Source organism: Brachypodium distachyon, chromosome 1 (assembly GCF_000005505.3).
Source record: "Brachypodium distachyon strain Bd21 chromosome 1, Brachypodium_distachyon_v3.0, whole genome shotgun sequence".
Taxonomy (NCBI): domain Eukaryota; kingdom Viridiplantae; phylum Streptophyta; class Magnoliopsida; order Poales; family Poaceae; genus Brachypodium; species Brachypodium distachyon.
The window spans coordinates 11,366,379-11,392,702 of record NC_016131.3 but is presented as its reverse complement, the minus strand read 5'-3'; the positions used below and the strand labels follow the sequence as shown (position 1 = coordinate 11,392,702).

The window sequence follows — 26,324 nt, the reverse complement described above, 5'->3', positions numbered from 1 at the left end:
AACACCAAACTGAAACGAGAAGCGCGCCTTTCCGCCGTCCCCGTTGATCGAGCCGGTTTAATCTGCCCATTGGGAGAAGGGCATGGAACACTTGTACACCCCCCGTTGCCTCAAAGGGCACGCGCTCTTTTTCCTTCTTTCGCCATCTCTCGGCACTCGTCACATGCACAAAGTCGATCGGAAACGAAAGAATACTTGTACAGTTCTTGCTCTGCCCGCCCACATTGGTCAAGGACAGGTGCAATATAGGCTCGACGCCCCTGGCCGGGTCAAATAGTGGACCCGCTAGTTCATCCGTTTTTGGTCCGAGTCCACGGGTGAAAGCACTGCTCGATGAATCTTTCCCTCAACGCGCCCACGCATGCGCTTCAAATGGATTGCTTTTATTGGGATAGTCTGGGCAGCCACTACGGGCCGGGGATCGATTGTGATCTGTGAGTAGTCTTGGACCATGGATGAAATAGATTACCTTCCCTCGTTGTGGACTCTGTTCCGGAAGGCTGTTGGCGTCGCAAGATGGAAGGGTCGGTGTTTAGTTTTTTTCTTGCTGTATTAGTTAGTATTTCTGATCCGAGCTGATGGCAGTGCGATTTTTTAGATTTTTTAAATTTTGATGAAGTGGTGAAGCACACCTACTAGTACGAATACGAAACAGTCCCAAATAAGGAATGGCGTAGTAGTCCGGGCAACGCCCGCTACGTGGCTCCTGTTGTGTGATCGGAGGCCAGCTCCGAGCCCCCGAGTCCGAAACCCATCCCCAATAATGAACAATATAAAAAGATTCTAAAAATCAAGAAAACGAAACCCTGTTGCGCCCGGATCCACCTGTCGCAGCGTCGCGGCGGCCACGGCATCTCACTAGCTCGTGTCTCCCAGCGCCTCCACGCGATATATATACGGCCGCTGCTCGCCTTCCTTTTCTCCAAACTCGCAAGCTATCTCTCTTCTCCTTCTCCCTTTCGGTCCCGGGCTTCAAACTTCCAAATTCCAATTCCTTTCCTTGAGACGCAGGCCATCCCGTATTCCAATCGGCCCCGCCGGCGCGCCTTTAAAAAGGACTGCCCGCGCTGCGCAGCTAGCGCAAACTCACGAGACGAAGAAAAAGACCGATCGATTCCTTGATCTTCGATGGGTAACCACCAGAAGCTCCTCCACTTCCTCCGGCCAGATCCCGTGGCGGCCGCCTGCTCTCCAAGGTCCTTCTCCTCCTCTTCCGCTTCCGTCTCCGACGACGACGGGTACAGCTCGTCGTCCTCGCCGTCCAACTACAGCGCTGCGTCGACGTCCCCGCTCACGCCCAATTCTCCCTGGGCGCACTTCCCGGGCCTCGGAGCCGGAGTCGCCGCCGACGCGAAGGCGGCGGCCACGGGCCTCGTGGCGTCGCTGGTGAAGGAGGACGGGCACGTCTACTCGCTGGCGGCCACGGGGGACGTGCTCTACACGGGGACCGACTCCAAGAACGTGCGCGTGTGGCGCGGCCAGCGCGAGCTCTCGGGGTTCCGGACGGCGAGCGGCCTGGTGAAGGCCATCGTGGTGGCCGGCGACGGGCGCATCTTCACGGGCCACCAGGACGGCAAGGTCCGCGTGTGGCGCCGCGACGACGGCGACGCGGGCGGCAAGCACCGCCAGGTGGGGTCGCTCCCGAAGCTGGCCGACTACCTCAAGAGCGCCGTGAACCCGTCCAGCTACGTGGAGACGCCGCGGCGGGGACAACAACGCGCGGTGTGGGTGCGGCACACGGACGCCGTGTCGTCGCTGAGCCTGGACGAGGGCGCCGGGCTGCTCTACTCGGCCTCGTGGGACCGGAGCTTCAAGTGCTGGCGCGTGTCCGACTCCAGGTGCCTCGACTCGGCGCCGCGCGCGCACGACGACGCCGTCAACGCCGTGGCCGCGGCAGGGTTCGACGACATCGTCTTCACGGGCTCCGCCGACGGCACCGTCAAGGTCTGGCGCCGCGAGACCTCCACGTCCAAGGGCGACACGACCACGAGGCACGTGCTGGAGCGGGTGCTGAGGAAGGGCGAGAGCGCGGTGACGGCGATCGCGGTGTCGCCCGCGGACCGCGTCGTGTACGTGGGCTCCTCGGACGGGCTCGTCACGTTCTGGCGCTGGACCGCGGCCCACGGCGGGGAGCCCAGGTACGGCGGCGTGCTGAGGGGCCACGAGCTTGGCGGCGTCATGTGCCTGGCCGTGGCGCGGGACGTGGTCGTCAGCGGCTCGGCCGACCGGACGCTCCGCGTGTGGCGGCGGGTCGACGACGAAGGCGAGCGGCACGTGAGTCTCGCCGTGCTGGAAGGGCACACGGGGCCGGTCAGGTGCGTCGCCATGGACGAGGAAGAGGTCGCCGACGACGGTAGTGGTGACCGGCGGTTCGTGGTGTACAGCGGGAGCCTCGACGGGTCGGTCAAGGTGTGGCGCCTGTCGTCGTCGGTTAATACGGACCGGACGCCGGCTTCGTCGTTGTGGGGAAGCCGGGGGCAGGCCGGTAATCCGGTGCCGCCGTACGCGGAGGCGTGGGCGCCGTACCAGACGCCGGAACTCATCAAGCGCGTGGCAGCTGCGTGAGGGCGAAGAAATCGCACGTAGTTAGGCATGCAGAAGAATGTGCGGCTCACACGCCCGTGTACTGTAGCGGAACTTACTAGGGACTAGAGAGAGTGTGCATAGACGTGCAACACAGGGCACTGGAGCTGGAGTGCTACTGGTACGAGTTTGCAAGTGTAATTTTCAGATGGGAAATCAAATGTGTGGTTGGGACTTGGAGTGGCACGGATCTTGGTATGGGCGGTTGGTTTGATTGTGAGAGATAGGATCGCGGGCCTTGTCAAAGTCCAATTTAAATGGAAGAGACAATTTTTTATGATACTATAAATGAGTGATTTTTTTTGTAAGTATTTAAATTCAGTCGTGATTAACTCCGTACGTGCAACAACGTGCACACAAGGATTTATTCTACCCCAGATTCAAGAAGAGAGAGGGTCGGTTGCCTTGAAAATTATAAAATCTTGAATAGTATACCGTATAAAACACACTAGTACTCCAAACTTTCGTACAATTCCAGGGATCGAAATTTCAACGGACTCGGTAATCTCTTTGCGTACCCAACTGCTTTATTTATCTAAAAATTTCGGACTGTAGATTCAAAATAAACTCAAATCTTGGTCAAATTTTAATGAAATTCGTCTGAAATTCCGACGATTCTATAATGACTGAGCTATTCATGTTTCCAGAAAGTTTAAAACCCTTGTACTGGTCAGGTCCTTGCTTCTGCTTGGGGAGCTAGCCCGATCTGCTCTTCTGCCTTTGAAGCTCAAACTACTGCTTGCTTGATGGGTTTGCGGAACCTGTGCACTTCTCAAGGCGCCAACGTCGTTGTGGAGATTGACAGCAAACTCCTCGCCTCGGCGATTCACAGAGCGGCTACGGATCGCTCGGACTTGTGTTTCAGTCTTCGATCAATCGCTGGTTCGCTGGCTTGCTTCAACAATTCCAGGGTGTGCTGGGTGCCGCGCTCTAGTAAGGAGGCTGCCCACTGCTTAGCTAAGTTTGCTAGGGAAAGACTTTCTTCTCTTGATCCCAGCTAACATATATCGCTTTTCCCCTCAAAAAAAAAGTTTAAACCCTGATAGAAACAACGGTCCCTAATTTTCTGGTAGTGTCTGTTTTTCAGTCGACGATCATATCCATCCGATTAAGATTTTTACGTCATTTATACTTGAATAAATTTTGCACGAATCTATATGATTGGATCAGGAGGTTATTAGTGTTGATTTAGAAATAGTTACTCGCTGCGTCCCAAATTCAGTGTCGTTGATTTAGGATAAAGTTGTGCTAAATTAGCATCACTTAATGTGGAACTGAGAGATTATTTTTCTATAGACTTAAAAATAGCAAAACTGCTTATTTTTCTTAAATAAATCATAGGCACAGGACAAAAAAATCGCTTTCTTTAATTTCCTTTTCCGGGCTGCTCACCCGGGTCCCGTGGAACAGGAATTCGCATGGCAGCCGAGGATTCCCTCTGTAGCAGTGCAACTCGGGAGAAGCGCGCGCCGACCAACGGACGCCGGCGGGGCATCGTGCAGGCCACATCCATCCTTTTCAATCGCTCCGGTAGTCCGGTGGTTCAGATCAATGCATGTAGACTTGACCGATCGGTCCAACAAGTATCTCGCAGCGAGCAGATATGAATGACTACACGAGAGCTTCTTTCCCGTGACCAAGCAAGCAGCTAGCTCGCGGCAAAAGATCGATCAGTAGCCACCACGTCCAAGAGATTTCTCTGACCGCATCCAGATAGAGAGGCTACGTAAGTTACAGCATTTACTATGAAACTTGGAAGAGCAAACAGCGCAGTAGCACATACGTTCAGCGTAACATATGCAACGGGCAACTTAATTTTACTTGAAAAAAAAGAATGGGACGGGATCGAGATCATCTCGAGTGGTAGGTCGAATAGTGTACTTGTCCTTGACCAATTTTGGTATAGGCCGGTCGAGAAGAACTGTGCAGTTGTGGACTCTAGCCTGGTGTGGTTGGGGTGGTGTACAAGTGTTATACATGCCCTTAATTGTCCGAATGTGCAAAATGGGCTCAAATAAACCTGCCCATGCAGGCTAACGCAACAACACCAGAATTGGGCGTCTCGTTCCAATCTGCCACGGTTCGTACGTCTTGGTTAGCTTTGCCTTAATTTGCTGCTTTTCTGTAGTGCACATGTGTCGACTCGAGCACGCGCACGTACATGTCGAAAGGACTGGGCATGCATGTGAGTTGCTTGGGGGACCAAAGTTTCCGTGCAGCATATGCTCATTGCAGGAGGGGCAAAATGATAGTGTAGTCTCTTCTTAATTTGCCCGTGCTCCTCCGTGATGTGGTGTCGCTTCTCTAGTTTTGCTTGCTAGCTAGCCAGTTTTGAGCAAGAAAGAATTAGACGCTTGAGATCGACGATCACGTCATCATGCAAGCTTGACACAACGTGACCGCGAGGGCTCAAATGACAACCACTCCTAGCTTAGCAACCTGCTGTCGAACTCAGCAGGACACGTCGAGCGATCACATACATGGATGATGGATCCTCCTTAGCCGTCGCCTTCACTAACTCATCAGATTAATTTGGAGTACTATCCTGTCACCGATCCATCAGTATCGTGAACCGTTTCCCGTTTTGGCCTATCGCCCTGCATATACGTAATACGTCGACCTACACACGACGACTTCTCAGCTGGGTCGCTGGCCACGTTGCACTAGCTAATTCGTTATTCGTCCGTGCAAGCCACCATGCATGTATCTGTACTGTATGGACGTATCCCACTGATTGAACCGTTAAGCTCTGTCCACCATCCGTAATGCTTCTAGATCTTGATCTGCTTCATGGTCACTTAAGTATGAGCATACACCCTGTTTAACATTTTCTTGGTTTCTAGTACTCCGCAATTGCTTTCTACTCGGAGTACTATGCAGAAAGCAGGGCCATACTTTTTCTTCTAGAAGAATCACGGTAGCACATGGGCTTTTCATGCTTGAACAGGCATAGCAGGGCGCGCGTATGGGTTCCCAACCCGAAGTGACTCACCAAGTAAAAGGCACACAAGTTAATATATTTTTCACTTTCGCTTTTAACCGGTGTACGTGTCCACTGGTCTGCCAACCAGTGCGCACTAGGGACAAAAACGTGTTGAACAAAATCTGATCAGCTGTCAAAGCTTGCTTGATTACCGCGGGCCTACCGCTAAGTTAATTAAACTAATCAAAAGCGTGGAAACGGATCGAGATGGAAGCTTCTATGTGTTCAAAACCATGTACGGAGTAGAGTTAACAAATCCGAGGTAGGTCTAAAGCGCAGGTTTATGATTTGATAAAACCATCCAAATTTAGGAAGTGCCGGCCCATGCATGTTTATCGTCTGCCAATCATCCTGAGGGATTCGTTTCTAAGAGTCGAACAACAGTCAAGTGATCGTGTCCAATTTAGAAGATAAGAATTTATTTAACCGCGCAAGTGATCAAGGCACGATGTCAATAGATCCTGCAGATCGCCAGCTAATAAAACCATTCGTTAGTTTATATATATATATATCCTCCGTTCGTAGATCGCGCAACGTAAGCCCATATATTTCGTGACATGTACACATCTCTATGTTTGTACGATTTGCGAGTAGCTTTGCAACGTGGATCCCTCCATTTGGGGTTTGTCAATTAATGGGAGACAAACGTGATCAAACGATCATACTATCTTATCTTCCTGACTGGGGCTCGTAGTTTAATTTTCGGGCGGAGATCGTGTCAATTGCTAAGGCGCCACAGCCGCAAAAGGGTGTTAGAGAAATGGCAAAGAGGCAAAGTACTCTTGTCGCCCTCTAGGTAAAGCGCCAGGGCAATCAAAAGTGAATTGGAGAGATAGACATGCATGACCGGCCGTACGTCGTGTTTAACTACTACTTGACGCTGGTTTATTATATGCAAGCTGTCGTTGTATGGACATATACGGCACGTCACAGTGCATTCTCTTGTCGCTGAAATAGGAAACTAAGGTACATCTGTACTCGCCCCAGTGAAGTAAATTAAGTGTACGTAGTAAAGTGCATCAATAATTCTTCTCAAGGTGGTAAAGTGCATCAATAAGAGGCAATTTCGATCAAAGATCGAAGTGGTGGAGGATGACCCTAGCTCTGTGCAAAGAATATTCAGAAAATAGAAGTGATGCCATTATGGCTGTGTATGCTGTTTTGAGAGGAAAGCGTCAGAATTCGGATTGTAAACATAAAATTTTGACTTCATAATTCATTATCTCATGAAACCTTTGTCAAATAACTGAAATTTCAAATTTATTAGTGCTATACGGAAAATATTTATGAATTTATATAATTTTTTTGAGAATTTTATGAAACCTTCAAATTTTAAGGCGCTTTGCTTGCCTAGCCCGCATAGTTAGAAATGTTGTTAAGAGAGGAAGATAAAATCGACCCACAGACTTTTGGTTATGTGAAAAGAAATCAAAAGGTATGGGTGGTCTTGTGATATTTACTCAATATTTTTTATTATGTTTCTCCAATGAAGCGTAGCACAAATTAAACACACAATTACTTTAAGAGATAAAATGTAAATGTTACTCCCTCCATTCCTTAAAGATTGGCATATTAGCTTTCATTAAGACAAGGCTTTGACCACAAATTACTATGTTAAAGTGTGGTTTATATGACATGAAACCACAAATATCATGAAGTATTTTTGATAACGAATCTACCGATACTAATTTCATGTCATATAAACCACACCTTAACATAGTAATTTGTGGTCAAATACTTGTCTTAATGAAAACTAATATGACAATTTTTAAGGAACGGAGAGAGTAGAATGGAAATGACTACAAACTTACCTTGAAGTGACTATGGTTGTCTGATAATGATGTTTTTTAGCTACAACCAATTGGAAACATGCAGTTAACTTATAACTATACTTTGTCACTAGTTACCTAGCTAAAGCTTGCTTTCAGCTAGTGGATTTCCTATTCTTGCTCGTTGCGGGGAATAGTGTTTTAGCTTGACAAATAATATGAGTAGTTTCCTTGCTTATATTCTTTAATTTATTTCTTACTTTTAATTTATATTTATTAATTTCCTTACATTTTTTTTTCAATTTTGCTTATTTCTTTTTATTGTCCTTCCTTTCCTTTTCATTTATATTTTTTCGACACATATAAATATATTTTACTTTTCATAAACTTAAAAACAAATGTCCATGCATAAAAAATATTCATATATTTTTAGAAAATATCCATGTACTACAAAAAAAACTTCATGCATTTCAAAAGAAAATTTCATGCATTACCAAAGATTTTTCATGTATTAGAAAATAATGTTTTTGTATTTTAAAAGAATTATTCATGAATTTTAAATATTTCCTTATTTCAAAACAAAATTTTATGACTTCTAAAAATGCTCATATGTGTTAAAAAAAAGTTCATGTATTCCACACACACCCTGCCCCACCCCCTCGGCACACCACAAAAAAAGTTAAAATAGATAATTAGTTACGATCAAAATAAATAAACAGAATTAAAAATAAGAAAATAATTAAAATTGCAAAAAAGAAAGATAAAATACGAAAAAAGAGAACAATGGTGTCGGCCTTTTGTTAGGGCAACCGCTACAAGAAACAGTATCTACGCAACTAATTTCCCGTTAAAGGCAAGAAATATGAGCACTCTTTCAATATGGATTAACCGGGTTGCGACCCTATGCTAGCCTGCATTGCCTTATGGCTTGTCTTTTCTTGAAAGAAGTTCCCCTAAATGTAGGCCATCCGTTCAAACTCACCATGCCATCTGGTCAAAGCAGCTCAGCATGTCATCCAATAAAAGGTAAGTCATCTGATCATAATTAATCAAAAGAAAGAAGAAATGGAAATTTGGAATGGATCGAAAAGTGCATGTGTTAACCAATTCACCACATCATCTGATAAAAAAAAGCAATCAACATATACTAATAAACAAGAAATCCGCCTCAAATTTGCCAAGTGTGCGCTAAAACCGCTGAAGGGTGGTTGATTTACCTGGTTTTAGAATTTTCAATGTTCAGATCAACGAAATGAAAGTTCATGGGGTTATGTGGTTGATGACCTACATTTAGGGTGAAAATTGAACTTTTCCTTTTTTTTTCTGACAAATAGTTCATTTCAAATGTTTTCAAGTCCTGTGATGGTATTGTGCTTGTACTGCAAAAAAGGGAATTGTTTTCCCCTCTGAGACAAACAAGGGAGGCGTGCAGCAGTGAGACAAAAAAGTAATGACTCGTAAAACCATAACAAATCACGATCACTTTCAAGCATTGTTGAGCTGCATCTTCATCTCACGTTTTGAAAATCACACAATTTTTATCTAAATTTCGTTTTCCTTGTTCACCAGCAAATGAAGCGTCGCATCTCAGTCTGTCCCCGTCTCTCTCTGTCATGCCCTCACGTGGACTGTCACTTCCAGTTTGAACGGAATGGATTAAGGACATGTTTGGTCGATGACTAACTTCGGCACAACTAATTATAGGAAAGAAATCTTTCAGTGTTATCGTCAAGATCATCATGGACACGTTTCTCCAGACTTGTTAGATTGAGATGGTTAATAATAAGAACCTGATTTTGGACTTGACGGTGATATCGTGCCTGGTTAAGGATGCAACAGCTCACATGGCACATCAACTTCTATACACGAGACACATATATTTGAACATGCATATACCCAAACCCAATACGGACTAACATGAATTTGCAAAATTTAATGGAATGAATTGAATATAGATATAGATAGCTAGGCACTGAAATGATACATGGCAATGTACTTGCTATATCTAAAAGCTAGCGAGGGTCTCCTTCATTTCGGCAACCGGCATTATAGGCTCGTTTCCATAGACCCGTGCAACCATCTGGACAAAGCCCTCATACTTGTCCAAAAACTCTTTCTGCAAATATCAGGCAGGTGTTGTTAAATCAAACGTTAGAGGACATTGCTTCAAAATACTCTGCAGGCTACCAAACAGAACTTACTGCCTACAGAATTGCACCATCCATATACAACAAAAGGCTAATGGTTGACTTTGTTGCTCTAGAAAATCATAAGCCTGTAACTAAAACAAGTAAATTAATAGGGGGATTAAGAGGAGTACCTTGCATTTATCCCACAGTGAAGGAAACAACTCATCAGAAGTTAACGTCTTTTGCAATCTCCTATACATGGTACCAATTGACTTGTCAATCTGCAATATTAATTTCATGAGTTTGCATTATCACGTTAAGCTAGTGTTGTTAACAAAACAAAATATGGGACAAGAAATTGTAACATTGTTAGGAGCCATGCTTAAACAGATTTAAAAGAGTATGCACCAAGTGCAGGAAAATTAGTTAGTAACCATGACAAAATACGATCTTAGATACAATTGAAATCCCAAAATCAATGACACTGCATGCTCCTGTCAAAACATTGAACTAGCAAGGCATCAAAACAAAGATTTCATCGACCAAAAAAAAAAAAAACAATGCAAGAGGGCTAACCCTATCTTCCACTCGCAACCATACAAGTGCTTGGCAATTTTTGAAAGGAAAGAATGACAAGATCACTTCTGCTCTGCTGCATATGGTTTGTTGGCAGAAAGAGCAGAAATACAATTGGCGTCATGAAGAGACTTATGTGTCTACTTACCCCAGATAAACTTGATTTCAGCACCCTCCTTAGATCAGTTTTTGACAACCCAAGCTGGAACGGAATCTGAGGAGTTTAAGATATATAAAAATTAGATGTTGCATTAACTGAAAATGACAGGAATATTGGATATCAAGCGATGACCATTTTAACAGAAGGCGCAAGCATGTAAATAACTAAAACATACTCTCAACCTCCAACACCCCCGACAGTAGACCTGGGCATACCCCGGGCTGGGCTTCGTAAAGCCCGGCAGAAAAATCACAAGCCTGGGCCGGGCCGAGATCCGAAAAACTGGCATTTTGGGTACTAGAATGATTTTATACCTATTTTCAGAAAAAATAAATACTGTTTTTAATCCATTTTGGGCTTTTTTCTAGGCCAAGCTTCAGGCAGGAAACTGAGGCATGAGACGCCGGGCTTCAGGCCAGGCCGCCCATGCCCAGGTATACCCCACAGACCCCTCAGTTTGTTGTGTTATGTGGAAAAAGGCAGCATTCCTAAAACTATCAACAGAATAAGTTATAAGTTTCTGGCACTTCAATCCAACATAACGGAATCACCAACCAACTTAATGGCTCTGAGTGTTGCTCGGTTTGAATGTCTCGTAATGGCCTGATGCAGTGGTACTTGTTCAAACACCATGATAATTGGTAACTGGTGTTCTGAAAAGGGTGAAGCACCCTGGAACCAAGTGGTTCACATTAAACCTATCAAATCAATTTACAATTTTGTAAGATGTTGTTTATAGATGCAATAAGTAATCGTTTTAGGGCCTATCTGATTGAAGCAAGCTTCAAAGGAAATTTATAGTTTCAATCTGTACGAACTTTTCGTGTAGAGCTTACATGATTTGTACGAGTACAATCCTTAGGAATTTTTCCTAAGATCCTTAGGAGTACTAGCTAAATAACCATGCGTTGCTGTGGATAAAAAATTAGACTACCTGCTATAAATCAATTAGACTAAAAAACCACTATTAACATTAGTGGCACTTCCTGGCAATTTTATACCAACTTTGGTCGCAGTATATTGCAATAAATTTATTATTTGCAACAGAAGGAGTTGAGGAGTTCAAATTAGACATCAAGAAATAGATAAATTAGACGAAAAACCACTTATATATTAGGGTTAATTGGATCTATGCCACTGTCTATTCCACCAGTTGGAGATATGCCATTACAAAATCTTGACTTGGAGAAATGCCACTCTAACTTTCTTATACCTCTATCAATGCCATTCTGTCATCTTAAGACCAATAACTGCTCATAAAATACATGTATTTCAGCGTGTACAGCAGTATTTATCATAATATATCCCTATTTACAACGTTCAGCAGTACGTTTGAGTCTTCCAGGCACCATAAAGGTTCAAAAAATTCTATGCCTATGTCTATACGTATTTAGACAGTATACGTTCAGCAGTACAGTTGGAGACGGGATATGAAGAGCGTGTGGGGGATAAGAGTTATAGAACTGTTTGACTTGGGATGGGGAAAAAAAACTGTTCGTATAGAGCTATTTCTATACGTATTTAGACAATATACGTGCTGGTATTGAACAAAATGGCATTGATAGAGGTATAAGAAAGTTAGAGTGGCATTTCTCCAAGTCAAGTTTTTGTAATGGCATATCTCCAACTGGTGGAATAGAGAGTGGCACAGATCCAATTAACCCTATATATTAATGGCACCTGCTAGTAAATTTATCCCAACTTTGGTGGCAAACATCATTACTATCTCAGTCTATTGCAATAGATTTGTTGTTTGCATTAGAAGGATGTGAGGAGTCTTTTTCATTACAACAGGAGGTGAGGTGATGGACCGCCGCCACAGATTGAATCTTTTATAGGAGTGAAGATTACTGAGTTTTCAATCCTGTAGATAAGTACTCCCTCTGATCCTAGATTCTTGACTCAAATTTGCTCAAATATGGATGTATCTATTCTTAAAAAGTGTCTAGATACATGTAATATTTCGACAACAATTTAGGATCGGAGGGAGTATATGCCATGATACAATTCTAGCATTTTTCCTATTCATGCATTTTGGAAATTCGGTGAATGAAAAGGTTAAAAATTTGTCGTTAATAAATGTTTGCAGCACATACTTCGTAATCCCCTAAACATGCCAGTTTTAACAAAATTAATCGATTCAGGGTTGACAGCTATGAATGGAAACGATGGAAACTAATACAACACCAAAAATCTAAAATAGATATTATGTTGTGAAGTTATATTACCTCCTCAGCAGCTATTGTGTATGTCAATTCATCAACTTTTCGTGCAAACTGAAATAATCTCTCAAATTGCTGCCATAAGGCAAAAATAGAACGATGTTAGATTTGGAAAAGAGAAACACAGCAAGTAGAATCTGACAAGATTGACATACAAGATAAATCAGTGAGCTGATATGGCGAGTGCAAGCTTGCTCATAGGACTCGCTAGCCTGGTGGTAGAACTTTGCAAGTGTTGGCACAACATTAGCCAAGTCATAAAGACTGCAATAACAAAAGTGTACTGTTAGTTTCCTAAACCAATCTATCCACGAAGAGATGACGAAGCAAGAATGCACACAAGTCAAAGACTTGTTGTTACAAAGGTTTGTCCAAGATTTAAGAGAGGCAAGGAAGAAAGATAACCTGTTCTGGAAAGCAGCATAATTCTCTATCAATACAATGTCCGCAGTTTTAGTATCACTTTGTGCAATTTTCTCCAAAGTTGTGAACATTGTGCTAACCTATTCAATAGTACAAGGAGCAGTTCATTCAGAGAGAATAAAATACAAGATCAGCCATACGTAAAAGTAGATATATAAAAGTATACAGTTAAAGATGCAAGTATGGACTGGTGGTAGAGATACAAATGGGTCACCATTAGGGCAGTTCAATCAAATGAACTAACAGCCCATTTGACACCCATCATTTGGGCCTAGAATTCTGGAATTCATTTTGAATTTCAGAAATGTACTTGTTTGGTAGGCACGGAATTAGCCACATGAATTTAATCTCAAATTCCATGAAATTGCACTATAACTAAACCCAATTCCTCTCCAAAAGCCATCATTTCTCAGGAATTGTCTCTCACTCTACAAATTCATGTGGTAGACAAACATGATTTTTGAAAATGGAATTCAAATTCAACCAAATGAAATCCTATTAAAAAAATTGGATTTCATTTCATTTCTACCAAATGAAATGAAAGGATGGATGCCAAACGAGCTGTAAAATTCAAAAGTCTTTTTGGAAAACTAGTTCAGTTGTTTGAACTAAACAGGGTTGTAGGGCACCCTAATGGTGAGCCATTTGCATTTCTAACTGGTGGTTAAATAAAGGCAAGATAGGATAAATTTGTAAGGATAAATTTACCAGTTACATATGTAATACCCCAAAGGCAAACAGGTGCAAGATTGGAAGAGAAGTTATACTCACTAGCTTCGTGTATGCTTTATCGATCAAGTCTCTAGATTGCCCTTGAATATATTGCTCCATCCGCGATGCAAGAACAGCAAATCTAAACAAATTGAAGCACCGGAACAATTAGATCTCAATATTCTATTTCCAAACACCATGACAAATATAGGACAACCATTATAATCATCATACGAAAGACCAACCGCACATTAAGTGTTCCTTCCCAACAGCTATAACACAGAAACCTAATCAATGGGGCACCGTGATTTATAAGAGTAACCACTTTTTTCAAGATTATCACGTCATCGACACTGGCAAGGCTGAAAAAACAGTGGGACTTGCTGATCGCCAATTCTCACAGCTCTCAAATTTTCCAGCGAGGAACTGTACATAGGCAAAAGGTAACTGAGATCCCGCTGAGTCATGCGAGTCATGATTTATGCTAGATTCATAACAATGTAGACAAGTATCCTCACAAGGTATATCATGATAGAGCCCTGCTTGTCGGTGTGTCACAGTGTCGCCTAATTGCAAACTCAAAAGCAGCTCAGGGTGGAAGCCATGGATGTTGGTGCCGCCTTACTCAACAAGGCAAGTGACAGGAAATTCTGGGGCTCCACACAATCGCCTGGACAAGATGCTCGGCAGCCTCCTTGGATGGTAGGCTGACTGATTCTCAGATGAGATGAGTTAACAATGGGACTGAGTGAGAACGGGAAAGAAGGGTAGTAGAACTGGGACCCTAGCCGGCACTTATCAAGTTATTGTATCAGCCACATGCAAATCTCCTTATGGTGGGCCTCCCTCCCACTCTCCAGCAAGTGGCTGGCATCACAGCCCTCTCACCAGATCCAGTCATCGAGGTATACTCCACATGTTGATCGCCTCCAGATCGAGGTCATGCAGCAGCCAGCGGATATCCCTCCGCCGACCTTACGACATCCATTATTGTCTCCAGCTCACCATTGCAGCGCTCTCTCACTATATCCAGGTATGCTCCACATGCTTCAATTCTCTTCTCGCCTGCGGTTTTGTCCTCTGCTCTCGTTTTTTTTCCAGGAAAATGCAAAGGTTGCATAATCTTAATGCATTAATAGAAAAATATACAAGCCTCAGGAGGAGCAGACACCCCGAGAATTACAACGCCCACACAACTGACTAACTGAGCACTAGCCCCCCCCCCCCCCCTCCTCCCGCTACCCATAGGATGTGGAATATGTAAACATATATTGCGCATGCAAAATTACTGATAGTGCTGAGCAATGTAGGTGCGGTCGTTTGAAATACCAGTCCATCAAGTCGAGTACCTTGGAATGTAGGCCAGAATTCCTGTTTGTCGCACATTTCTTTCATTACGCTCAATTTGATGGCACGCTTCATCAATGAACTGGAATAAAAAAAGAATGAAAAGATATTAGTGACAGGTAGAGATAAAGCTAACTTCCGCTATAATGTACAAGTTTTCATGCTCGATAGGAGCACTAACCCTGCTGAACTGTACTGATATTCTTGACTCCAAGTCATCAAGTAGTTTGCGAACAAACCCTGCAGCGTCAGCTTTCTGACCAGAAAGGTAACGTTCCGTAATACCATGCATTGAGATGCAACGCAAGGGATCAATCTTGTACGCCCAATCTACAACTGCATAGAAGTCTTCCTGAAAGAGAAGGGCATAAAAGTACATCCATGAATCAATAAAAAGGAGGGCATGATACTCCCTCCGTTCCTAAATTTCTGTCGCTGTTTTAGTTCAAATTTGTACTAAAACAGCGACAAGAATTTAGGAACGGAGGTAGTACTTCATAACAAGCTGGTTATGCAGAAAGAATTGTTCATTTAAAAGAATTATCCATTTGACTTGCATAACGTAACTACTCCCTTTGGTCTTAAGAATGCTGACTCTTCTTTTGTTTAGGTTCTGCATCAAGATTCAAGATATCACGAAATATACCTGAATTCCATCAAGTAGTTCTTGAAGAGCGTCGTTTAGTGTACCCAGTTCCACGGATGTATTATCTGGGAGTAGTATTATAATATATTGCACAGGAAGGTTATTTGAGAGAAAAGGAGCATACATTCATCAACATATGATGAGAAGTTGAGAACAATACCTGGTTTGAGATCATTGCCATCTGGATCCATAAGACTGAGGTCATCATCTGGCTCATTTCCTCCAGATATATGTTTGTTGACATTAGGAGCACCAGCAGGAACAAGTGCAGGTACTTCAAAGCACATAAAATGTGCAAAGAAGGAGCTCTGTGATTTAATACTTATTAGTTTGTCTGTAAAAACAAACAAGTATTAATATGTAGCCGCAATGAGAACAAGTATAACCTCATCCACAAGAAGCGGGATAAATATTGTAAGCATCTTCGAGTATGCATCAGATACTGTTGAAGTATCAGCACTACTGCCATTCTGGCCAGCATTATTGGCACCTTCAAGCCAAACAGCTGGATTTTTAGGCGCTTTTGTACTTGCACGAAGTTCATTGGCAAATTCACGTGCCTGAATGAAATTACATGAAAAAATATATCATATTATGTAACTACTGAAATAGATGAGCATAAGGTATATTAAATCAGGCATAACTGAAGGCAAATAAGTAAAACTTGTGTACACAAGTATCATATCATATCCTTCTCAAGCTTGCCGCTAACTAATTTTGCCATTTTTAAAATTTAAACATGAGATAGGGAACAACATGAGCATATCAAAACTAGATAAAGGTAGTATGTTCAAAGTTTTTTGCGGGGAAGAGTTCAATTATCTCTGTCCTGACCTCTCGACGAAGTAGCAAATTAAGAGAATGACAGTACGCCTTCCTTAAGGGACCTAAACAGCTCTTGTCCAGACTCTGCATACAAATCATAAATGTGAAAATAGGAATGGTGCAAAAATGTAATTATCTGACAGATAAGAAATAAAATTAAGAGGATTAAAACCTTTAAGTGCTGAAGAAGTCGGGCATAAGTCCTGCATTTGTACCTTAGGTCTGCATGATCAGGACGCTTCAACTGCCCTCGCTAATTTCAGTTCAAAATGAACTCTCTAAGACATCTCACAAATAAATTGGAAAATGTAATAAATTACTGCAAACAGTGAGGCTATGAACAAACCTGAGAAAAATAGCTTTTGTCACTTATCATGAAGTCGACCAAGCTAGAGAAGTAGTTCCTCAAGAACTCTGATGCTCGTCGAACAAAAGTTGTTTTCAGCTTCTCCAGTTCTGCTCTTTTCTCCCTAACCTGAATTATTGTAAGAAGTTACTTCTTTTCAGGCTCAGAGTTGCAAAAAACAGAACTGAACTTGAAGCAATCACCGAGCAAAACTAAATTGGGTCTAAACATTAGGTCCAACGACTAAAACCGTCGCCATCAACGGAATTCTGAAACAGTACATTTAATACCAGAAGCCCCTACTGTGATAAGTTTGCTTCTTAACTGTTTACCAATATAAACAGTTCAAATTACAAACATTGTTTATACAATGTCGAGGTTTCCACTATTTCTTTGTTAACAGGACAAAAATCCATGTTAGGTCTGATATACAACTAAGAACAAATAAATGTGCTAATAACAGAAACAACGATATAACGAAGATAGCTTACAGCCCGCATGTTAACATAGGATGGGTCCAAATTTGGTACTTCAAGGCATCGAATGGCCCCAGTCAACCATTCACAAGCCTCGACGTTTTTCAGCATACGTGATTCTTCAAATGAACCTCCAGTTAACGATGCTGCAAACTGCATTGTATATCAATTAAACAACCTATCATTATGTACCAGTCAGGGAGATCAATATCATTTCTCTCTGATCCATACCTCCTGCGGAATTCGCAGACGTTCAAGCAATTTTTCCAACTCTTCGACGAGTCCTTTGTTATTTACAGATTGCATCTCCAAGCCATTGTTACGTGATTCGATCTGCAAAATATGAGCATAATAAGGAATATTGTCAAAGAAAAATAAGGAGCGAGCATTAAATCACAACAAGTCATTGAAGATGTAGTCTTCAACTATAAGACATGCGAGATACATAATATTATAGATGCTGGCAAGAGAAATTTCATAGACAGTACACCCATGGTATCAAAGAACACATGACCACACAGGTATCACAAAAACAAAAGTGAGAATTGTCGGTTACCTACTGGGTGAGAATGTCCCTTGTTGTTTGCAACTTGTGTTCTCTACATTTTGGGAGAACATAGAAGCAATACTCAAAAAAAGAACCCAATCTGAAACTAATAGTAAGTAGTTTGTCACTGCCAGTAATAGGGCAGACCGATTGGAACAATAGTGATTAAAGCAGGTCATTTATTACAACGGGTTAATACCAGTTGTGACAATAGTAAGGTGGATATGCGACAAGGGATGCACCACCTTCATACTGACACAAAGACCAAACATATGCAACAAGCAACAGGGATTCATACACTTGATTAGTTCTTTTTCCTAAGACACTCTCTTATCTATAATCATATGCCTTTCTTAATGCACACATCTGAAACTGCTAGCACACATCTGAAACTGCTAGCACACACACATGCAGAGCGCACATTATTGCTGCTGTGGGCATGCCACACGGCTGCAGATGGCCAGGCTTCAAGCCCACAAGACTATCATTTTCTAGTCGATTTGAACTTTACTCGTGACACTGAAAATGTGATTTGACCCAAATGAATAATCATTCAGTTATTTCCTAGCCGAACTTTACTTGTGACGTTGAAATGTTATTCAGACCAAATAAATTACAATTCATTTAAGAAGCTCAGGGTTCTGGTTCGGTGAAGAGTCGAGTTGCGACTGTGGATCAAGTCTCTCATCATCTATATAAAGGGCTTCCGTGTAAGACTTCTAATCAAGCAATAAAGAATCAATAATTCCACCAAGCCACGGAGCCTCACTGCCATGGTGATCTGGAGTCATCCCAAGTAACTGTACAGAACTAGTGGTAGTTGCCACTAAGAACCATGATCCAGGCAACCAGCCACATTTGCTTACGAAGTCAAACCAGCGGAGCTAAAATTCTGAAGTCAGACACTAATACTGCTATTGGCTGACATATTAGGTGGATGGATTGGAATATTTTTCACCTCAAAAAGACTTCTACATTATATCAAATAGATTTATGAAGCATACCGATGAAATATCTTCTCTCATATGCCTGAGCTTCAGATTGAAAATCCGCAACCACTCATCCATATCATCTACGGTTGCACTAGCAGCATCCAGACCCTGCAAAACCTGCAAATTCAAGCAGTTGGATCAGTTAATGGAACAAAACTGTGTGCCAAAAAAATTAACAATCATGGTTTGAAAAGTAAAAGCGAAATACAGACAACATGGCAATTAGATACCATAGTGAATCCATTAACATTGCATAGAAATTTGATACCAGAGAGTAAAAGAATATAGAAAGTTCTACCTCCTCTATTAAAGGCTCACTTTCCAGTAATTGATAGACATTAGCTGCTTCCAAAGCAACAAGCTCCTGCTTCAATCTCTCAGAGAAAGCATCGGCTTCACCTATGCCCATAACATACCTGCATTATCTACACTAGTCAAATTTGTGCTGCCAAGTATGTCAGCAACGCTAGGTTGAAAATAATTAATATAACAGAAACTAATTACTACCTCCGGTTCCTAAATATAACAAGTCCTAGCTTTGTCTTAAGTCAAACTTCTTTAAGTTTGAAAAAGCTTATAGAAAAATCTACGAACATTTAGAACTCCAAATTAGTTTTATTAAATATGAAATTATTATTTTTCCCATAGTATACTCATTTGATATTTTAGATCTTAGCAGATTTTTCTATAAATTTGGTCAAACTTGAAGAAGTTTGACTTAAGATAAACCTACGACTTCTTATATTTAGGAACAGAGGGAGTGGTAAATGTGCAGCTTTAACGACCAAATATTGCTATAGACTTAATACACTAAGAATAGCTTGAGTATGCAGTTAATCGTACAAGAAGCTCCATCTAAGAATAGCTGATTCTTACGTGTCCAGAAGTGCCTCCATATCCTCCTCTTCATCCTTTGCTTGGGACACAAGATCATTTTCAACAGTGACTGTTGCTGTTACTTTCCTCTCAGTTTGAGTAGCAACAGAGGTTGCTTGCCCATCTTGGGTACTCACTTGGTTATCCAGTGTCAATGTATTTTCCTAATAAGTAGAAAAATAACCCATCAACCGATCAGAGTCCTCTGTACAGTATAACATACCGGAAGCTTGTACAAAATAATAATTAGTCCATTTGGAGTATTTTAATCAAATAATCGGTGTTGAATTAGTTATACTCCATGTTGAATTAACAAATAATTGGAGGCAAAGAGAGGGAAAGGGGCTATGGTTAAAATGTTAAAAGCATGTCTCTGCAATGTGAGACAAGCTGTATAAGCACCTTTGCCCAGAGAGCTAACTCCACAATATCGATTCCGACGACTTTTGGAAGATAACTGAGTATCTCCTTGCACGTGTTCAAGATACAAAATAGTAGACGATTTCTGCAAAATAAATAACAAATAATTTGTTAGAAGACTCCTGGACCAACACATCATCATGATATACCTTAACATTACCATCCAAATGGGACTTGTGTTACTCTGTTAGACATTTAGTCTCCTTTGAACTTTTAATACATAAAACTAGAAAACTGGCTCACTACTCCAGACCTGATAAAGGACTGGTGTAGCTCATAAATACTTAGCTAATGAAAAGGCAGTGCTCCCGCCCTTTCTTAAGAAAAAATACAGCACACCACAAAAACATGCAAAAATCTTTGGAAAAATGATTCAACATAAAGATTATTAGTACACACTACAGAACTAAAGTTAATTTTATATATTTCTCAGATAAATACAGTACAGCACGGAGAACCTGCAAAAAGCTTTAGAAAAATAACGACTGAAAGCAGATGGACAGACCATACAAACAGATAACTGTGTATATTGTTTTGCTGAGTATGTGAACTTCACAAACATGTAAATAAAGATTAAAACAGGAGGTAAAACTAGCAAACTCGAAGTAGCAGGGTCTAATAAGTAATAAAACAGAGCAAACTTTCTAGGGAACGACCTGTCATCAATGTTGCGCATTGTCCATTGTGGAGGTGCAACAGTCTGACTCCTAAGGTTATCAAACCCCTGCAGTGCAGTTCATTAAAGAGTTAGTGGATATTGCACATAGCTTCTTTCAGCAATGTGCGGAAGAATAATGCAAAGGAGGAATTAGAAGTACCAGAACAAATGTACAGCCACTAGGATCACTTGAAATAACCTCAACCTTTGTAAGATGTTTCAACTTGTAAAGTTTGGCTGGCTGAAACAAAAAGATCAGGTTAATAGAAGAGAGAAGACTAAACAGTAACCTGTACAGAGCGACAGGAAAAAGTACCACAACAAAACTTAGCGCAAATCGTTTATTTAATCAGTTGACGATGTATATGTCAAAAATAGATAGTGGGAGTCTTCATGCACATATCATGAGGTGGCCAAAAAAAGAAAAAGGTAAATATGCATCATTAGCCAATAAAAATACAAAGATCAAACAGAGGTTCCATCTGGTCAACAACAGTATATCTACCTAGGTGAAAGCTTTAATAAAATTGTTGGCAGTAAACAAGCCTATGTACTAATTCCTGTCATGTACTGGAGATATATTAGCTCGTATGATTTTACAGTACAGAAAACAAACCTCAAGAACTGCCCCTGATGAATATTTCAATACTCGGAGAAAAGCTTTATTATCCTCGCCTTTTGATGAATGTTTAGCTGCATGAAGTCGATACTGTTTAGCAAATGTTACAAACATAAATCTTGCACAATCAAATAGTTAATACCTAAGTTTCCTACCACAGAAACAAAAGTCCTAATCAAATGTCATTCAAGATACCGCTTGTAAATAAGAATATTAACCAATTCCCACTACTAAAAAAGACAAGCTACAAATATCGCCGCGGGAAATCTCCCATCGCACGAGAAATTGAATAGCAACAAACAGATTGGTATTATCTGAAGAGATTTCTTACGGTACCTTGTACTCCCAACTAAATAAAATCTAACCTTTGATTCTAGGGGCGATATAGCCTTTTTCCTCTAATTAAAGAATTTGGGGTGTACGCTATGTCTAACCTAGTTTTCCCTTCGAGATCACATCTTCAAACTCTGTCCAATCTTCTCCTTCATGCTCCTCATATCGACTTATCCGCAGCAATCTATTCTGCTCTTCGTGTCGCTCTCACAGCAAACATCTCCGCTGCGGCCATCACATGTATCGCTCATCTCCCCCACTTCGGTCACACGTTGCCGGTGCACCACCAACTTTGTAACTTTTATTTTGGTTAGTCTATGGTTGCACATAATATGTATGCATGGATTTAGTTCATCAGAACATTTGTTTAGCGATGCTCTTGGTTTGATTGGTAATTGATATTTGCCCACCCATTCTGCCAGAATGCAAGATATCTTTGTGGCTGGTCACTTTGGTTCAATTTTCCTTTGGTTCCACATCTCGCTCCCCTTGTCGTTCTTGTTCAAGAGGAAGTTATCATTGGCCTCAGTCAGTCACCGTCGAGACGACCTCACAGCACAGAAATGTTTTTTTATGAAAGAGATGACACAAGTCTTGAGTCACAAGAATTGAACTCCAAAACATTAGGTCGATGCCATGTATTGTGTCAGAACAGACAAGACCGCACCAATTCACACCATAGTTACCAGATTCACGGTTTGCGGTTCGTGATTCAGTACTTCCTACAAATCGAATTCTATGAGGGGTACACATCTCCAATTCACGATTCGGAGATGGGGTTCACGAACCCGGTATTTTGATTCGTGATTGACTGGACATAATTGAATTAATAGGAAAAAGTCTAGGATGTAATACAATATTTTATGAGAAATCAAAGATGGAATATTTTTACTGTGAAAGCTGCAACAAAAATATCTAAGAACAAAGAGAGGATATAGATGTTCATTAGTAGTTGGGCCAGCCCAGCTAGTGCTCAGACATTATCAACAGAGACTATTGGATGCTCGTTGTGTGCATCTACACCATAAACTCCGCGCCTTCTTCCCTCTGACCTGTTTCGCTGAGAGAACATGACCAAGCCACGAGTCCCAACACTCATATACTAATTCATGTCTCACGCAGCCCATCCATCCACCATCTCCGTGAGCCGGCTCCATAGCAACATGCTCCACGTTGCTCTGCACCTCCATGTGTCCTGACGGCGCCGTCGTTTGCCACTGGCTGCGACGTGCTGTGTGCTGACCACACTGTCATGCGTGATGGCTGGAATCGTGTCCCATTGTCCTCCATTGTGGAAGTGCGCAGGTGACAGCACTGCGCCACCCAGCACGGGCCTTGCGCATACTGCACTCCACTCATCCACAGCAGGCACCCAGACCGGCGTCCCTGTGCTCCATCTCTTCCTGTTTGACGATGGTGGTGGCGACCGGTTCGTAGCCTGGTCACGGATCGGACGTGAACTCCGGACCGAACCCAGCGAATTCGAACCTTGATCTAGATCGGTCGATCGGATCAGGGTTGAAAGATGATGTGAAGGAATCTGGTAACTATGATACACACCAAACCTGAGAACTCACAGTGTGCTCAAAACCAAAAAAAAAAAAGGGGACGAGTGGACGACATAACACTGGTACCAGAACTATCTAGATCCATGCTGTTGCTCTATAAATCTAGATCCATGTTTCTTTCCTCTAAACAATTCAATGTCACAAGTTCCTACTAAGCTATGGATTTACATATTCAAATTTGCAATCACACCGACCAACATAAAAGTAAACATAACGCAGCTCCTGCAAGAAACCCAGCCGTCTCTGCTAAGATGCAGACAGAAACAACGAGAGTAAAAATAAGTCGACTCACGTAGTTCTATGTCTCAGTGTGGAACCATGGAAAAATTGGGACTGCTATAGGAGGCTATCTGGGTAAGCTGGACTGGAGAAATCCTGGGCCGATCAAGACCATCCAAAAGGAAGAAAACTAAATACCTCTTAAGTCCTACCCCATTTGTTTTTTGACAAGTTATGGCAGGCTCTCTCCAACAAGCAGTAGATCAGGTATGCAAGGCCTGATTAATGAACAAATAAAAATAATAATTGAAGGCCATCCACACCACTGCCACCTGCTCTTCCACCCCCAATGTTTCCTCCTTCCCCTCCTCCCCCATCGCCACCACCACTTCACCAACGATGACCATAATACTCCAATACCATCGCCTCCCACAAATGGCTATCTTACATTTGTTTCGCCACATTATGGATTGTCACACTTCATCCACACGCGATGAATTCAATCCAAATATAGAACTTTCCTGTTGAATGGCTTCCATGGGTTGACATAGATTTTTCTGAGGAACTTTCCTTTCTGCTAGGTCAGTTTAACCTCTCCCTATCTTGGCTTTTCAATTTCTCATTCATGACCATAATTGTTCCTGCTAACTGTACACGTAACAAATGGTATCATTGGAAGTGCGTGCACAAACTTGTTTGCATTTCTGTTGCAGAGCTAGAGGCAGCTGTCAGTCCATACACAGGCATGGAGGAATGTGATTGAATGGTCTCTGATGATATTGTGTATCTCTTCACCAACTGATGTCATCCAACAATTATGGTCATCTCGTCTCATGAGTTGCGAGTGCTCATTGCACCAACTCCAGCTAACTACGGTTCACAAGGATTTCCATTCAGCTCTGGCTACTCACTCAGTCAACTTGAACTATTGCACATTGGCCCCACTGCTAAGTTGTTGCTATCAATGCGTGCATTAGGTTTCCAAACTCTTGCAGTATTTGCACTTTATTTTTTCTCAGCTCTACATGGCGAGATCTCTAAGTGACAATTCTTAGTACACTATACACAGTGAATCCAACTCCTGGATGAAAGCTTTGCAGGATCAGCTGAAGGTCCTGTTTCCAAAAAAATAAATTATAGACATAATTTTGTGCTCTTGCCTTGCAGCCTGTGGTGAGATTTTTTGGGAGGTTTTGGCGCCACATGGAAGAAAGATCACAAATTTTAGTAATTTCGAGATAACATCATCAAACAGATAAAATGGATCAGCCGACTCTGCTCAAACCAAAGTTATGTATAGTGATCTACACAACCAAACCAAACCTGCTGATTCTGCTCAAACCAGCACCACCGATAGCGATATAGAGTTATAGACTACCAAACCAAGCCCAGCTACAGTTATTATTTCGATTCAAGCTAACCAGATCACGACTCTCGCATGCTCATCGGAGCAACGGTCTCATAAGTCATAAGCGAAGATCAGGTAGAACAACAAGAATTCGGCTTCAAACAACTTGCAAATTGAAGTAGCTAGACTATCCAAGCAACCAAATCAGCACCAAACTACTAGCTATCTAGAGGCTCCCCCAACCCTCGCCGCAGCACAAAGCAACCAAATCAAAGCGGCGACGGCAAAGCTGCACAGCAACCAAACCAATACGCGGGAGATGGAGGGTGAGGAGAGCACTGACTAGTGACCGCGAGGACGCGGGGCTTGGCGAGGCGGCCGAGCTTCTCGAAGATGCCGCGCCCCTTGGCGACGCGGATGGAGAAGGCCACCTCCTCGCCGCGCGCGCCCGACGCGGCCACGGCCGTCGCGCACGCTCGGCGCAGCTCCGCGTCGTCTGCGCTTGACTTCGCCATCGCTGCTCCCGCCGGCCCTGAGGCCCTGACTCGCCGCCGATCTGAGAGCAAGGGAGGAAGCGGGGAGGCGTGACGCGGTGTGGGGGGAGAGGGAGATGGAATAGGTTGGTGAGCACCGTGCTGGTTTCGCCTCAGCTTAATCCAAACCTTTTTCTTTCCATTTTTTGCGCATATTTCCCTTTTCTTTTCTTTTTTTCCTCCTCCGTCTCCGGTAAGTTGTTTGGGTTTCACGGTTTACCTTTTCGTTGAACCGCCTTGCTCGGGTTTTACGTTTACCGCTGCGGGTGACCGAACAGGACACGGGTTGGACGTGGGTTTGGTTGGCTGACTTGGTGGACTTTCGGTGTACCGCGGCACCGAAGCCGGAACCGGCCGCGAGCGCCAAGGCCGAAGTAAAAACATGCTAGGGACTAATTGGCTCTCATGCCATGTAAAAATATGAAAAATATACGGGGCGTAAACAATTTAAATACTCCGCATTTTGTTTGGATAGCCATAGAATTGAATTCGGTCGGAGCTCGTCGAAGCGGTGGCTAGATTTCGTTGGAGTTGCTAGAGTTTGGTGGAGCAGCCATCGAAGTTCACTGCAGCTCGTCGGAGTTCACGAGAGACAACCGGAATAGTCATAGAAGTTCACCATCGTAGCGAGTGGCGAGGGCTGGGTTATCGTTGTCCAATTCTAGTATTCCACTCAATTCTAAGGAGCAAGGCTCTAAATTGGGAGGTGACTATTTTAGTTCAACATCGATTTCAATGAATAGAGTGCCAATGTCGATTTCAACAAATTGAGTGTGCAATTTCAGATGTGAAATCTATGTACATCCGAACAATAAAATCTGCAAAATTCAATTCCAATTTCGAATTCCAGCCCCACGTGAAACATATTTGAATTCCATGTTTCAAATCTAAATCCAAATAGGGAAACATTTTTTTTTCGCCCTCCTAGAAAACCGTCTGTGAAGAAGTAGTCCTGTCGAGGCCTTACCGTATGTTGCAATATGCCTATAAACCCTCAAAAGTTGATGTTGTAAAA

General features: G+C 42.6%; 2 protein-coding genes across 2 annotated transcripts; one reads left to right on the top strand and one right to left on the bottom strand.

The window, feature by feature from the left end:
• Positions 1–904: 904 nt before the first annotated feature.
• Positions 905–2,866, top strand: LOC100834359 (protein JINGUBANG). Its single transcript, XM_010234207.3, has one exon. It carries the CDS (start codon positions 1,129–1,131, stop codon positions 2,563–2,565), a length of 1,437 nt encoding a protein of 478 aa, XP_010232509.2. The 5' UTR covers positions 905–1,128; the 3' UTR covers positions 2,566–2,866.
• A 6,252-nt stretch (positions 2,867–9,118) lies between these two features.
• On the bottom strand, positions 9,119–25,415 carry LOC100825791 (exocyst complex component SEC3A). Its single transcript, XM_003562220.4, has 25 exons — positions 25,120–25,415; positions 21,306–21,382; positions 20,850–20,930; positions 20,688–20,755; positions 20,014–20,116; positions 19,612–19,775; positions 19,034–19,151; positions 18,748–18,852; positions 17,428–17,529; positions 17,212–17,349; positions 16,721–16,849; positions 16,547–16,627; positions 16,384–16,458; positions 15,936–16,109; positions 15,710–15,857; positions 15,550–15,614; positions 15,085–15,255; positions 14,906–14,985; positions 13,617–13,698; positions 12,828–12,925; positions 12,578–12,686; positions 12,429–12,497; positions 10,189–10,254; positions 9,656–9,745; positions 9,119–9,451 (listed from the first exon to the last, which is right to left on the bottom strand). The coding sequence occupies exons 1-25, from the start codon at positions 25,289–25,291 to the stop codon at positions 9,341–9,343; spliced, it is 2,676 nt and encodes an 891-aa protein (XP_003562268.1). The 5' UTR covers positions 25,292–25,415; the 3' UTR covers positions 9,119–9,340.
• Positions 25,416–26,324: the final 909 nt, after the last annotated feature.

Bases quoted from the DNA above. Each gene is read 5' to 3' on its own strand.
- LOC100825791 (XM_003562220.4), bottom strand. From the start codon at position 25,291: ATGGCGAAGTCAAGCGCAGACGACGCGGAGCTGCGCCGAGCGTGCGCG. The intron at 21,383-25,119 runs GTCAGTGCTCTC...GACTTCATGCAG, and splicing joins CCGCGTCCTCGCGGTCACTA to CTAAACATTCATCAAAAGGC. The intron at 19,776-20,013 runs GTGCTTATACAG...TCTACTTATTAG, and splicing joins AGTTAGCTCTCTGGGCAAAG to GAAAATACATTGACACTGGA.
- LOC100834359 (XM_010234207.3), top strand. From the start codon at position 1,129: ATGGGTAACCACCAGAAGCTCCTCCACTTCCTCCGGCCAGATCCCGTG.